Source organism: Thermobia domestica, chromosome 2 (genome assembly GCF_964235325.1).
Source record: "Thermobia domestica chromosome 2, izTheDome1.hap1.1, whole genome shotgun sequence".
NCBI lineage: Eukaryota > Metazoa > Arthropoda > Insecta > Zygentoma > Lepismatidae > Thermobia > Thermobia domestica.
This window is the reverse complement of record NC_137455.1, coordinates 99,816,537-99,833,639: the sequence shown is the minus strand read 5'-3', so window position 1 is coordinate 99,833,639 and position 17,103 is coordinate 99,816,537. Positions and strand designations below refer to the sequence as shown.

At 35.5% G+C, this 17,103-nt stretch overlaps 1 protein-coding gene across 1 annotated transcript in view; it reads left to right on the top strand.

The window, feature by feature from the left end:
- The first annotated feature begins 1,865 nt into the window (after positions 1–1,865).
- Positions 1,866–17,103, top strand: part of LOC145674340 (uncharacterized) — a 321,553-nt gene continuing 306,315 nt past the window's right edge. Inside the window, exon 1 of the mRNA XM_081744274.1 lies at positions 1,866–2,644. Coding sequence (XP_081600400.1) covers positions 2,225–2,644 — 420 coding nt within the window. The 5' untranslated portion in view covers positions 1,866–2,224. The remainder of the gene's footprint in view (positions 2,645–17,103) is intronic.

The following is a 17,103-nucleotide window of genomic DNA, read 5'->3' as shown; positions in this document are numbered from 1 at the left end:
TTTCGCCTGGTTAAAAAGTAGTTTGCAGTGCTTTGGAGCAGCTGCAGGTGGGAACGCGATAATGTTTGAGACATACCGGCGACTTTTTTGTGTGTGAAAATAAGACCTTCTTTATAAAACAGTAAATAACTGCAGTAGCAATTGTCTACGTAAGTGATAAAGACATATCCAACTACAAGAAACTAATACAGTATATATATTCATTATTGTGTTTCTCTTTTAACAGCTACTAGCTAGGGATGGCCAATTCCAGAATTTTTACTTTCCGGAATCCGGAAAGTAAAATCGGAAAAATTCCGGATTTCGGAAAAATTCCGATTTTTTCTAAATTCCGGATTTTTTCCGAAATCCGGAATTTTTCCGAATTCCGGAATTTTTCCGAAATCCGGAATTTTTCCGAATTCCGGAATTTTTCTGGATTCCGGAATTTTTCCAAATTCCGGATTTTTTCCGAAATCCGGAATTTTTCTGAATTCCGGAATTTTTCCGAATTCCGGATTTTTTCCGAATTCCGGAATTTTTCCGAATTCCGGATTTTTTCCGAATTCCGGAATTTTTCCGAAATCCGGAATTTTTCCGAAATCCGGAATTTTTCCGAATTCCGGAATTTTTCTGAATTCCGGAATTTTTCCGAATTCCGGATTTTTTCCGAATTCCGGAATTTTTCCGAATTCCGGATTTTTTCCGAATTCCGGATTTTTTCCGAAATCCGGAATTTTTCCGAAATCCGGAATTTTTCCGAAATCCGGAATTTTTCCGAATTCCGGAATTTTTCCGAATTCCGGAAAGTAAACTTTCCGATTCCGGAAAACAAAATTTCCGGAATCCGGATTCCGGAAAATTTTGGCCATCCCTAATAAAAACCATTATAACGCCTGTCATTTATGTTAACCCGCCGAGTGACACGGTCATGCGGGTTGCATATACATACGTTTATTTTTATACCTATGATGAACTAACAAAGGATTTGTACGTAATGGACACCTGAATGGTCAATTATCTCAAGACACTGGTAATTGAAAATTAAAGTGATATGATAAAAACCATCTAGGGTCCAAATCCTAATAACCCCCCAAAAATAAAAGAAATTGGTTCAGCCGTATTAGCGTGATGAGCGGACAAAGGATTTGTACGTTCTCTTTTATATATATAGATCATAATAGGTTCTTCCAAAACTGAAATCATGTCATCACTGGTTATAACAGAGTTGAATCTAATTTACGAATCTATTTGCTGAAAATCAAACCCGAAAAGTCTTCAATATTTACGCTTACGTTTTAATTAACTAAACGTGAAGAAATTCTCATTCTTCTCTCCTTTCACAATATTAATATAATCGTGAGAAGTTCGTCAAAGAAAGATAATTAAGCGAGATAAGAGAGAAAATTAAATTAGGTTGAAAATTTTGGGGGAAAGACACGTGGTTATGATCGCAGGAAAAGTGGCAACAGCGGGTTCGTTACCCGCGAGCGGCACATCGCTGGCGCTCTTTTCTCTCCTCTCTTCGGGCGAATCGCTCGATATATTGACCCGATTTCTCCTTTTTGCCCTCTTTCGTCTCCCGACGAATATCTACGTCCCGTGCCCCTCTCCCCGTGGCAATGAATTCAACTCGCCCGTCCCTCCAGCCACAATACACTACCCAATCCCTAAGACACTATTGGAGAAGATCGTTCGGATTACTTAACACTTAACCGTATGAGCCATCATACAACATACCGATACGCTCTTAAAGAGGATAGTTACGCACTCACCTTCTCCAATGCACACACAGACACACGTGAACTTGCTTTCGTGACATTGTGATAGGAACTAGATCAATTGAAATTACGTCAGGTGTGTAGTTGATCGACTTTTGTTTCATAGGGGAGGAATTACGAAAAAAAAAAGGAATTGAGGGGTACAATTGGATTTTGTTGTGTGTGAGTAAGATTAGAGGGGAGAAGGACAAGATACTTCTGCCCGCCTTTCCGCGCTCTTCTCTTCGAGAACTTGAGCACGCGAATGAATTGGTTCGCGGCAGTATCACCAGTAGTAGTAGAAATAGTATTGGAGAGCGAAAAGACATGTCTTCTTACCGCGTGCAGTGTTTAGCACTACTGCCACAGCCTATCCTTCCCACGTTAACTGTGCACGGCCTAAATTTCGTCATTGATCACATTCGGTTTTCCCATTCAGTCAAACTTTTACAAATTCAAGTAGTACTATCATTGTCGCTTTCATCATGACTCACCATCATGTTAGCGAAGGAGATACTCAGAACTGTGTTACCGTCAGAAGGCGTCGCCGACGGTGGTGGTCCGACCCGGAATTATCGCGAATCTCTAGTTGTGAGTTTGAACTCTCAAGTGAGCGGGATTTCTCCAGAGACTCGGACGACAGCAGTGATGATGACGAAGATGAGATAGATATTTATTCATGGACGCGAAGTTACACGGACTTGTCAGCGTCGCCATGCGGAAGTGACAGCCATCAATATTCATCGCCTTCGTCTTCGTTTACTGACAGCTTTAGTGATGGAAGTGACTATTTCTATTACTACGAGCACTATCCTCATCGGAATTGTACCATCCTCTCACATACGTCATCAACATCAACGTCAGAATCCTCTTGGACAGATGATGATATTCTTCACCTTCCGAAGGTAAGACAAATATCCAGTGATGCTATTCTAATTTTTTAACAACCAATTCTCTGTTTTTCTCGATATATATATATATATATATATATATATATATATATATAGATAGATAGATAGATAGATAGATAGATACAGTGTTCTTAAAAAATAAAAGTGCCGGTATGCTGGACATCAGGTTCGTAATGGTGAAAAACTTGCATATCTTTTAGGGTAATAATAATAATAATAAGCACTATATGTAGTACTATTAGCTCCCATTGTTCAGACTTGAAACTCTACACTTTTGTGTGAAACAGCAAAGGAAAACAATAAAAACTTTGATTTTCAATAAAGCTACATTTTTACTATTTGGTATTTTCGAAGTTCTCGTCAACCGCTTTTTAAGACAGAAGAGGAAATATTCTGTTGATATTAAAAAAGGTTCCGGTATGTGATACCGATGCATACCTCCAGAAAAATAAACACACTATTACGTTGGATAGGTAATGAATAGATATAATTCTCCTTGTGACATGTAGCGACCTACACAGCATACTAATAGAAAGTGGTGTGACGAACTTATGTAGCACTTCGAATATCTTAGAAATTAATTATCCAAGATAAAAAGTATTGGAAAGACCTTAATCCAGCAATGTTTAGGCAGTTGTTGATAATGGAATGTATGAGTTTCAAACATAAATAACCATTACTGCTTCCCTCGTGTGATCCCAGTAATCATTCTTGATATCTGCGCATTTGAGATTAAGGAATAAATGCCTTTAGCTTGTTCTGAGAGATTGTATGTTTAACCCTGTAGCTGTAAGAATTTCTAAGAACAAAGACACTCAAAACAAAATTAGCGTTCACACCGCCCTTCATTAATCTTGTAGTAAACAGCAAACTAATGTTCTTCAAATAGTTTAATTGTTTTGGCTGTGAAAAATTTGTATTCTACAAGCTCTCCCCTCCAGCTGAAATTTGCAATACATACGATTGCTATGCTAATAGAAATACAGAAGATATAGAGATCTTATTTGCATTGTTTATCGATTTTCGAAAATGGGTTCTGCTAAATGAAGTTGGCACCGGGCTTTTTGCTTTTGGTATAATTGTTTATAAATCATGAACAAACGAAAATTTTATTAGAACAATCGTGAACAAACGATCTGCATGGTTTATTTTCGATTTCAGAAAATTGGTTCTGACTGGTTCAGCCACATAATTTCTTTGGCTTTCTTCTTTCACTCTTGGCGAGGTTATATCTATGTTTGTGCCTGTTTAGGTCTGGGTGTAACAAACGGTTCTGCGAACTCGAAATATTTTAACAACCGGTTCCCGCGAACCGGTGGGAACGGACTGAATAGTACCACTACAAATATCTTGAATTCTTTTCATGACTAGCGCTCTAAATCTAAAAATAAATAGTAAAAACTATGAGATCATATATACTTTTTAAATGACATATTTAAATATTATTAGTTGTATTTATTCCAATATTGAATATTAACTACCAGGGAGTATTACAGTGGAAAAATTAAAAGCGAAGTATACTTCTAGGAATGTGCTTAAATATTTCAGTAACCAAAATGTGACAGAAGCAGTGAAAATAGCATACACTAACCATTGTATTTTTCGGTAGAAAAATGACGTTTTCCAACGGTGCTGTTCGTATTTTAAACTTACCTCATCATAGTACCGTTTTTGATTTTGTAACGTGCACCATCACGTGTTTTGCGTACAGTAATTTTTAAAGAATAATTTTGAACATTATATGTGTTCCGTGTATTTTAAGTATTTGTATCAGTATGGTATGAATTTTCCTTACTTAAATACTTGTCAATTGTACTGTAATAACATTTGATTGTTTATGAGATTATAAAAAAATGCATATATTATAAAGAGCAAGTCTGTGGCATGCGTAGGAACATATTAGTAGTCCAAATCTCTCACATTATATATGAAGCCGAACACCCGAGACCACTCAGTTATTCCCATTGACAGCCACTAGACATTGCGAGGGTTGTCGAATCTGTAACAGAATTTATGTTAAATATCAATGTTCGGATGTTGGATAGAATCGATGGAGTTCATTCAATAAACAATTTACGGTTCCAAGTTAGAAACGTACGATTGATGCTTATATAGAGGAAATATTAGTATGAAGAAATAGGGGAAACTGTTGCAGAACCGAGTAGCCTAGGTTTGATGGCCTCTGAAAGCTAAAGTTGTGCTAGTAAATTGCTGTAAAATTATACATAGAACAAGTATAAATTGAATTTTACTTTTATAATCTTACAAGTTGTGGAGCTCTTATTTATTTCTTAATATTGTTATAAATGAAAGTCAAATCCTCCTATTTCATACATGTGAATCTTGTGTAAAAATGAAAAATAACATTTTTTCTTTAATTAACGTACATTTACATTGTGGTCTACACCAGGCCTGTAGCTATAAGTTGGTAAGAGGGAGGGAGACAATCCCCTGAAACTATCACTTGTAAAAGGTGTTATTATTATTATTATTATTATTATTATTATTATTATTATTATTATTATTATTATTATTATTATTATTATTATTATTATTATTATTATTATAGTTGCTCACAGAGTAGTATAGTGGTGATTGGGTTGCATAATTTAAAGGGTGTGGATAGTTTAAATGAGAACATAGTGTTTTTTTTTGTTTTTTTTTTAAGACAAACACCACAAAAAGAGTTTATTAACAAGAATGCATAATTCTTGTGACTATTACTATAAAAGATTTACAAAAATAAATTTAATCAATATAATGCATTGCCAATTAAGGCTGAGGATCGCTGACGTGATCTTAAAAGATGCGGGGTTTACAAACTTGTGTGTGGGTTAAGATTGTCAAATGTTCAGGTCTTCACACCATGATAAACATATGATAAGTGCAAAAGCGTACTTACAGTTTATATGAGTATATGGCTGCAGATTACCCCACACTTAGTCGTAGCACCAACTTGTGTAATTGCCAGGTTAGAGAGAATGATCGTTAGAATGATGATTTAGCAAAGTTATTAGAGGGTTTTATAGTTATTTTTTGAAGGCACAAACACTTTTATTTTTTATTTACAATTTTACATTTACGTAAGCTGAAGGCCTTGTAAATCCTTGAGGAAAGGAATTGTTTATGAAAACAGTTTTATTTTTTGCTAAAGCCTTCCGTGTTTTCTCAAATAACGTATTATTTACAATTTTTATCTTATTTTGCTGAGCGAATATCTTTCCTGGATTACCTTGAAACAATCTAAAAGTTACTGCTTATCACGTGTGTGACATATAGGATTCTACTTTTACTTTTTCTATTGTTGGATTTGTAGTTGTGAAAAAGGTCATAGTCTTTATTCCTTCTCCATAGGAGCAGGTAAGCACTTAAGTCTATACATATTTCGAATCACAACTGTGGAATGTATTACTTGTTTGTTGTTATGTATGAATGAATTTAATATTAACTCAAATTATCCACTCCAAAATGATCTCAGCCCTCCTGTTCTAGTGCTCTAGCTACGGGCCTGGGCTATACAAACGTTGACGTTTAGTGGTAAAATTCACAAGAGAAATAGTTATATTGTATTTTCTCATACTTTCTCGACTCCATGATTGTCGGTCCGACCTTTCCGTTTATAATTTATAGGCATCTTAAGCTCTGGAAACAGAGAAAACATAGACCTAAAGTGTATATAGCAACAGCACGAAAAATATGCAGTAGGCCTAAACTTTTCAGTTTACAGGTGGGCTATGCTCAGTGTATTTTATTTTTGATGATTTATTTTAGTTAAGGCTTTTAATTTTGTTTTGTGGAACTTACAGACTTTCACGACAACCATTCTCAATTTGGTTTTGGTATTGTATTTTTTCTACAAAATATTTTTGTACAAATAAATAATACAATTGTTAAAACATGATTAGTGTTTTATAGATTTTATTGTTACAAATTGTTTAGTCTGCAACGTTTTCAGAATTATAAGCCCAACGCAAATAATAATTTGTAGTTTTATATTAATTATTAAGATACTTACATTATATTTAGATTGAAGAGTTAGGTCTACTTAAAGAATAAAAGAATTCAACTATTTTTCACTTCCAGAAAGTAGCGGGCTACAACCGTGTACTGTCTGTTTCTGCCGTATAACAGGCATCCAGTTACACTCCACTTCTATTTGTTACACAAAATATGGTGTTACCAAACCTAACAAAGAGCTACACAAAATTACTTAGTATCGAAGCAATCCTTATTAAACACTATATCAATAATACTATTTATCTGTTTATTCTCTGCAGCACGCGTTGGAAAAAACTTGAAGATCTAACGTGCAAAACTCGAAATGCAAATGCATTAAAACACAAAAGGCATCCCTGACAGAACAGAACTGATCTCAGGCGACCTGCATAATGGCCACTTCTTCTTCTGTAGTGATACCTCGTTTATCCACGTGGTTACTTGGATTGGGCCCGACTATTCGATTCTACTCCACCCTCCCCTATATAAATAATTTTGATGCTTATTATAAATAAAGATAATTTAGTCTTATAATGTAAAAGTTTATTGAAAAATCTTTCCTAGATTTGACTTAACGTAATTAAGGCCCTTACCACTTGGGTTACCTGTTGATGTTCTGAGGATAGTTTTCTATTAAAGCAATTCAAAACAACTCATTGTCATATAGAGTAGCTCTATAAATCTACATTATACTACTGAGCTACCAGAAATTATTAATATATTCTACTTTGTTCTTTTCAATTTCCACATTTGGTAAAGTTATCTTCGCTCCAATCACTATTCGTTTCGTCTTTTAAAACTTCTGCATTCCATATTTTTTGCAGCTTATTCTCGAATATTGTAACACTATACAGGAACTTTTAAGTCCTTTAACTAGTGCTGTTAAGATTTAAATTATCCTTCTTATTCCAAATTTCTAACAATTCATTCTTAGAATACTGCCAACTCCGAACCGCACTGGAATACTCTTTCTCCTGAGATCAACGAAGTTATGCAGTTTGTTCCAAGGAAAGATGGCTGACCGTTCGTACTCATCAGATAGTGTTGGCATTGCAGTATCCACTCAGCGTCGTGACGATAATTTGAGAGCTACTTGAAACAAAAAAGTAGCGAATCCCGGTCTACAAAGCCAGCGTTAATGGTGAGGGGGACCAACAGCTGATAATAAATTACTTCAAAGGCATGAATGCAACAAGCAAACTAGTAGCCCTGTTCCCTCAGATTGTTGAGCAGGAGTTAAATTTATATTCTCAGATACAGTGGAGTGACGCTAATCTGAACTAATTAGGACCGAACCCTGTTCGGATTAGCTGGAATAAGAGTGAAATCGGAGTTTGAAGCGGGTGAATGGGTCTATTGTGTTGTAATACATAGCGTATAGTAAGTTGTTTCTGTACTGGAAAAATGTTTAAAATCTTGAAAAAACTTGATGCCTTTATTTTTCCACGTACAGTAGTTACAAAGCTTTCTGTTAAGGGTATTATTATCTTTGTGTAGTTCACCTGAAGCGGTCGGCAGTTTGTCAGTTGTTGTCATCCTTTTAGTTAATTTCCTAAAACTGCGTATTTTCGCCACAATAAATAAATAAATAAATAAAATTTTTCTCCCGGACCTGTTCGGATTACCAGGACTCCACTGTAATTAATCAAATATCCATTATATTTGAATAAAATTATAATACAAATACGGGTAAACAGTTCGTTCGAAGAAATTGTAAGTTCACAAATTTCGAATAAATGTTGGGTGAAGTATTGAGGAAAATGAATAGTTATCTGAACCAATGAAAATGAATATTTTTAAAGAGGAATACTCTCTAAATGTCAAAGTTTCGAGTTATTTTATCTGTGCTACTTTCAGTCCTAATATATACAGCTAGTAATTAGCATTCAAAACATACCGTCTCACTTCAATCAGCGATCTGAGTTTATATGAGCTTTAATACTGTAATTTCTAAATCAAGTGTCTTATTTATTGACGAAGCTGCTACACATTGTTTCCGGTATTTGTCTTTTGATTGGTGTTCACAAGGTTCCAAACTGTATCATGGAAATTTCAAAGGGAAGCCAAGAAAACATAATTGAAACATTAATGTATAGAAAGTGTACACATAAACACGTTTTAATCAAGATAGTATCGAGAGAAAGGACTATTGGATGTTAAAAGAACTGAGTAAGTTTAAAAGTAGATATTATTCATGGAAAAAGATATCTTGAAAATTCGGACGGGACCTCGATGACAATCATGGAGAAGGCACACCTGTGTTAGTTAGCCACATAACATGAATGTCTACAGGATGTTTAGGGGCAGGAGTTTTTCGCAAGTTGCGAAATCGCGAAAGTTTTCCGACAAAGCCGATAGTTGTTTTTTCAACGAACTACTTCAGATTGAGTAAGGAAATGGGTATTTTGAAGTCGCGACAAAGTGCGATAACTGACATTTTGAGCGAAATATGCCGCAAAACGGCACAAATTGCGATTTTTTTAAAACGTTAATTTCAGTTTTAAAATACAGGAATAATAAGTAGGATTTTCCCAGCAACGTTTTCCTTTTGCAACTGGCAACGCTGATTACTTCTAACTTCTGTTTTGAGTTCATAGCTGTAGTTGTGGAATGTGGGACATTCAGCGTCGTTAAAACAGCAGAAATCCTCACTTCGGTGTTTTTGTGGAATACGTACGCTAAAAGAGTTTATAATTTTAAAAATGATGAATAAAAAGGGGACGGAACAAGATCGCGCAAGTGAATTTGCCAGTGAAGGCTTGTACGTAAGTGATATCCAAACGTTAATGTGTAAATTCTGTAATTCATGCATTGAATAAAAAAGAATACTATACAAAACAAATAAAGTCGGCGGGACATAAACGTACCAGAGATAGTTGAATATGGAGCAAGCAGTGGGAAGGGACAAATTAAGTTGGAAGGTTTTGCAAATGCACGGAAAGCAAAAGTAGAAAAGATTGAGTTCATACACATAAGACTACCGACATGTTGCTGAAGTTCAATATATCCACAGAAAAAGTTGACCACTCTGCATTTCGTGCGTGGTTCAAGTACATGCCTGGTAAAAAAAGATAAATAAATAAATAAAAATAAAAAATAAAATAAAAAAACTTGTGACAGAAGAAAAGTAATATGTTGTTAGTAACTGCTAAAGAATAACTTCATTGTCCTAAGTAATATTATTGTTTATTACTTATATTGGGCCTATATTAGAGTTTGTATATTAGAGCTTGTAAAATAATGCACTTGAGCGACAAAATAAGAAATTTTATATCTCAAAATGCGACAAAATACGGAATTTTTCTCAAAATGCGAAATGTGCAATTTCAAATTGCGAAAAACTCCTGTCCCTAAGGATGTTCTGTGGAAGTCCCAAATACATTTAAATTCGGAGTGAAAATTTTAAGAATAATGGAAAAATCTATTGGATTTCCCTTGGATTTGAATGTAATATGGCTCTCACGGGACAGTATTTGGATGTCCAAAAATTGTCAGGTTGTCCATTGAATACGATTTTTACCGCAAAAAGACCAGAAGTATTTCAGAATTCTGCAGGCCCGTTCTGGGGATATAAGCGGATATTTGTATGTCCATTGAACATCCAGTAGCATCCAGTGTCCGTGATTGACGTTATTTGCTATGTGTCCTATGTGCTATGTGAGCATGTTTAACTAAGTTAGATACCGAGCTACTAAGTCACTACATAGGGTGGTCTGTTCCTTTTCCCGTGATGACTCAGAATAATATAACTGAGAATGAGACAGTAGCGTAATTAGAAACTTATCAGGGAGGCCTATGCATATGAATATATCTATCTGTGTTTGTGTGTGTGACAAATTATAAAGAATAACTTGTAATATCGAGAGCAGAAATGCATGTAAGCAGAATCCATTTGCAATATCACTGCACTAAGGGTTGGAGACTTGAGCCGGGTTAGTGATCTGGCTATGCCACTGGAACAAGACAAAGGAGCGAAGATGTAAATAGATAACTGAGAAATTAAAATTACGAATATAATCACTTTCACACATCTGTATCATATGATGTCGAAGAGTCAGATGCTTGCCAATATTAGTGATTCCTCTATATAGAGAGTGCTAAGCATGTTTCAAAGTTTTACAACGATTACATTAAACCTATAACAACTCCATTTCCTCTTGACCATGATATTTTGTAGACATAGGACCTCATTACTTGCTTTACTTACGCATTACAGTTACCGTGATTCTGATTACTCTTAGTGGCATTTCAATATCAATCGTTAGGTGTACATCACCTTCTCTACACAGAAAGTAACTAGATTCCTTGACTTACTTTAGTTCGATGACTTACGGTTTACGGCAGTAGTTCGATTTCCATTTTTTGTGGTTCAAAAACTCAAAACTAGTCTTCTGCTTACTATAAAATCTCATCCTCAATCAACATTTCCCTTTTGAGCAAAGATTGTAACTTAAAGACACCATCACGTAGAACTATTCTTTAATACTATACCATATACCAAAAATCTCACAAAATTATTTCTTATGTACGAATATAGAATGCTCCAAACAATGCAAAAATGAGCTGCTTACGTCGCGGCAACAGAAACAAAGGTCTTGGCGCGACATCAATCTTTGTATCCCTCTCTTATCCGTATTGAAAGCTTCAGGGAATCTATTCATATTGCTGTTTCTTACTGTAAGTTACAAATAAATTTAGTGGAATAATTAAAGGAAAAGTGTCAAACTAATTAAAATACTTACTGTATATAAGGGTAACGTGTTAATAAAACCTACTCTTCTAGTTTAAAGTACACCTAAAGTCATTTGTAATGTTCTATCATTATAAAATATTTTAGATACATACAAACAGGATTGTTTTATTATTTATTGCATTACACCGAAAACATTAGGAGTGTAAGTACTCTATCAATTTAAATTAAATCACTCACATATTGGATAAGTAACAATATTATAGCTTTTCTTTATTTTGAAAATGTGTCGTGAATCTTCATATTATACTTAGTCAGTGGCGAAGCGTAATCCCACAAGTAGGGTAGGCCCGATAAACTAATATTCCCAGTTAGCTCCACTACAAATATTTTGAAGTGCAATTCATATTTTCTTCTGTCTGGGATTTGCAGGAGGGAATGAGGGGAATTTCCTCTTCACTTGCTATTTTCATTTCCTGCAAATTTGAAAATGAAAAAAGAGAAAAAGAAAGTGCATTCTTACAGTTAGCTGCCAAATGTCTTGGATAAGCGTTTCTTATTTGCATCTCCCACTTTAAAGTAAGTACAATACTTCATTGAATTAACACATCACGTGATAATGACTTCACCCCAAAACTGTTAATGTTCAGAAGGAACTTCATATGAATCAACGCAAGATATTTAATATTGTATTCTATACAGTGGCCTATTTAAGGGAGTGGCTTCAGGGCTTCAGCACTCACCGAAATGTTATCGCAATTTTTTGTTGTTTGATATTATATTGCAGAATGTTCACATTTTAGGAATAAAGTTAACATAGTTCCTCGAAACAAAATCGTAAATACCCCACTGATTCTACAAAATAGAAAACTCAACTAAAATTATACACAAATATTATTATTTTGTCTTGTACGGTAGCTTTTGGTAAATTTATACATATGTTTAATGTATCAGACTTATATTTCACAAGCTATTATGGACCAGGAACCATGTAGGGGGGAAAACAGCTACTCTGAATAACTCCTGAGAGTATATACCTAAATTAAACAAGTTATCGCTAATAGAAATACATACACAGAAACTTCTTACTCTGTGTTAAGGAAATCATTTAACAACATATTAGCATTGAAAGATGGCTTTCAACGCTAAAACTAAACTCCCAGAAGCGAGCCTTCGCATCTTCCCAAGAATGCGTGCAATCCCCGGCGACAATAGCTTCTCTCCCTGAGCAGCATAGCCCCTAAGCTTATCTACCGGTAGTGAGCTGGTGAGTCTCAGACGTAACGGACTCCGAGTGTTTCCAACCTATTATTTATTTTACCGAAAAAATCGAAATGTTGAAGTATTGACTTTATTTTATAGGGAATCAAAGATAAAGAAAATATACGGTAGAAAACAGGGTAGGCCCGGCCTCAGAACCTCATAGTACGTTTCGCCACTGATTATACTACGGATAAAAATAAGCGCTTTCTGCACCAAAAAGCTCTTAATGCTTTTTATTTAAAAAAATATCCTACTACGCCCTTACATTGTTTCTACTATTTACTGTACTTATTGATTTCCGCAAATTATTGCTACAACTATTCTTATTTTAATGCTATAAGAATTGTATTATATAACGCTTTATTTATTTACTTACTTATTTATTTATTTATTTGCTATATTTCTACAAGAGAAATGCTTTCGTAGTCACCGTGATGGTTTAGAGCTTAAGAAAGTTGAAGGGAATATAGACAGACAGTTGGTTAGGCTGCCGAAAGAGCATCATAAACAAGAGAAGTACTCCAAAATTTTTCATCTGACTAAGGCGCCATTACTCAAAACTAACTAACTACTAACTCTATGGGCTATGGAACCCGGAGGTTCAATGCCGCGTTCACAAAAGCTCTCCACTGACTTCTATCCTTAGCTAACTGCATCCAGTTTCTACTTTGTATTCCTATCTCTGCGAGATCCATCTTAATATTGTCCTCCCATCTGCGCCTAGGTCTTCCTAATGGTCGTTTTCCGATTGGTCTTCCAGTCAAGACTTTGAAGGCGTCTCTACTTTTTTCCATTCTACCTGCATGACCCGCCCACCTAAGCCTCCTAGACTTCACGACCCTGACAATGTTGGGTAAACCATATAAATTATGTAGTTCCTCGTTATGAAGTTTCCGCCATTCCCCATTCCCGTTCCTCTTGGGTCCGAATATTCGTCTCAGGATCTTGTTCTTAAATACTTTCAGTCTATGCTCTTCCCTCAGAGTAAGTGTCCATGTTTCGCAGCCATACAAAACAACAGGCATGATTACCGTTTTGTATATTTTAAGCTTCAAATTCCTCGACAGAATTCGCGACAACAAGAGATTTTGAACCGAATAGTAGCACGAATTCCCTGCTTTTAGTCGACATTTAATTTCTTCGTGAATATGATTTTCCTCTGTTAATATTGATCCTAGATATTTGAAACTATCCACTTTATCAAAACTATTATTTAATTTTTTAACGCATCCATAATTTGCTGTATGCCGGTCCCGACGCACTTCCACGTATTTAGTTTTATCTGCATTTACTTCTAAACCCATGTCCCTGCAAGCGTTTAATAAGATCTCTGCATTTTTTCTATTGTTCTCCTATCATCTCCTATTAAAAAATTTACATCATCAGCATATGCTATAACCTGGTGAATACCGTTGAACTCTAGGCCCTGGTTGCTATCTTTGATTTTCCTTATAGCGTATTCCAGAAGAAGTTAAATAATAATGGCGACAACGCATCTCCTTGTTTCAGTCCATTTTCGACGTGAAAGCTCGTGGACAAAAATTTTCCTACCCGGACTTTACTTTGGAATTCATTTAAACATATCTTAATTAATCTAATTAGCTTTCTCGGTATTCGAAGTTCTGTAAGAACGTTCTATAATGTTTCTCTCCTAACCAAGTCGTACGCCTTTCTAAAATCAATAAATAGTTGATGTACCGGGGTATTGTGTTCCCACTTATTTTCGAGTATTTGGCGAATGGTAAATATTTGGTCGATAGTTGATCGATTTCGTCTAAATCCGCATTGATAATCTCCAATAATTTCATCTGCGTATGGGGTCAGTCTTGCTAATAGAATATTTGAAAGGATTTTATAGGATGTTGACAGAAGAGAAATGCCTCGATAATTATTACAGTCAGTTTTGTCGCCCTTCTTGTGAATTGTAACAATGATTGATTCATTCCACTCTTGTGGCAATTCTTCCTTGTTCCAGATAAGGAGAATGAGTTTGTGTATCTTGTTCCACAATTTTTCGCCTCCAGCTAAAATTAACTCAGCCGGAATTTCATCTACACCCGGAGATTTGTGTTTCTTTAATTTCTTTATAGCTGTTTCTACTTCTATTCGGTTGTGTTCTGGGATATACGGTTCTGCGGTGTGTATCTACTTTTCTCCCCGCACACTAGTTTTCGGTTGCGTGTTAAGCAAATCGTCAAAGAAATCTTTCCATCTATTTAAGATGCTATCCGTGTCAGTGAGAACTGTACCGTCAGATTTCTTTAATATATAAGCACGAGGTTGATAGCCTTTCTTAAATTCGTTGATTCCCTTATACATGTCCCGGATGTTTTTATTTTTACTATTATCTTCAAGTTCCTTAATTTTAGCTTTCAGAAAATCGCGTTTCTTTGTTCTAAAAGTTTTGGAAGTTTCCCGCCTGATATCTGCGAAATTTTGTGTAGTTATTTCATTCGGATTTTGTAGCCAGCGTAATTTTGCCTGTTTTCAATTCTCTGCTAGTTTTATGCATTCCTGGTCGAACCATGGTTTGTTCCTACGTATTTCCGCGTGTCCCAATTTTTCTTTTGCTGAAATTTTAATGCTATCTCTAATTTCAATCCAGGTATCCTCAACACTAGTGCACTCCGAATCTTCTAAGGCCGAGAATCTATTCGAGACTTCAATCTGGTATTTCTCTCTTACCTGGCTCTCTTCTAATTTCTTTAAATTGAATCTCTCCGTTTTCGGACAATGAATATTACCTTTATTCAACGATAACCTCTCTCGTATTATCGCTGCTACCAGGTAGTGGTCAGTGTCACAATCAGTCCCTCTAAACGACCGGACATCAATTATGCTAGATTGTATTCTTCTATCTACTAAAACGTGATCAATTTGATTATGTGTTTTCCCGTCTGGTGATGTCCAAGTGTATTTATGAATGTCGCGATGTGGGAATTTTGTACTCTTCACGATTAAGTTTTTGGATGTTGCAAAATTCACGAGTCTAACACCGTTGTCATTACTTTCCTTATGCAGACTTTCGTTCCCTATAATCGGTTTGAAAATATCCTCTCGTCCTACCTTCGCATTGAAATCCCCTAATAGAATTTTCATATGGTATCGGGGGAGTTGGTCAAATATCCGTTCCACTTCTTCGTAAAAACTGTCTTTTATATCGTCATCCTTATCTTCAGTTGGGGCATGTACATTTAAAACAATAATATCACACCACCGTCCCTTAAGAGTAATAAAAGAAAGTCTGTCAGTGACAAATTCAACCCGTTTAATTGCTGGTAATATACGTTTATGAACAAAAAACCATGTTCCTAACTGGGATTTTTATTTGCTTCCCCGTAAAAGAACGTAAAATTTCCGGAATTCTCAGATCCATTTCCTTCCCACCTAACTTTCTGAACTCCTACTACGTTCATCCTGTATTTCTCTAACTCACTCGTTACGGATTTTAACGCGCCTGCCCTATAAAGACTTCTAATATTCCATGTTCCAAATCTCATGTCCATTTTCTTTTGCTGAGGTCGTGCCAAGTTATCAGTCCTTGTCCGAGGCTTTTGTGAATATTTCTGAACAAGTGCTTTTTTACAGGATGAGGTTGTTAGCCCTACCCAAACCCCCAAGCTAGAGGACCACTCCTAGTCGGCTGTCCACGACTGCTTTCTCCTCGATCCGCAACCTGAGGACGCGCCATGCCGTGGTGACAGGAACCCACGTTACACGAAACTAGGCACCATAATAATACAATTTGATAGCTACGTGGGATTTCAAAATTTTATTTTGGATTTAAATTATCTAGGCGCAAGACTCTTATTTCCAATCGCCATGGCTAACTGGAACCCATGATTTTTCGAACCTGAACAAGAGGAATATTGGCACAAATTCATTAGAAATTCATTATGTGTTATGTGTATTCTTACTTTGAAACTTCAACTTTTTATTTTCAATAACCTCACACGAAATAGTGTTCTAAGCATACGAACATCAGTTTATATTATTTCTCTCGTCAGCAATGAGTCTGGTAAATACTTGGTTTATCGTAGTACACTTGCAAAAGATTATGTCGTGAAAATATTGGATATTGTATGTTTTCGGGGAAATGTTTTCTCATTTGTAAATTTACTTGCATACCAGAAATTAGCACTCTACTATCAAATCACTGTGCTTTTATATTGATCTTTCTTAAGGATAAATAAAATTCGTTTCGTAAGGTCAATTTGTGGCTCAAACATGCAAACAGTAATTAGTTTATTAACTCAGACTGCAAACAATGTCAATTTACGCAAAGGTATTAATTAAAATTCCTATCACAACTACCTTCGTTTGCTTAAACGTGTAGCTTACATTAAAAAACATTTAGCAGAACTACAATACTTGAATGAGTAGGCCTACGTATGTTCATAGGCACTGATTATGTTGTGCTGCTAAGGAAAGTAACATTAGTTACATATTTAAGTGGTTTTGGAAATTCGTTAGATAATACTGCAAATTAGTACACCATAACTTT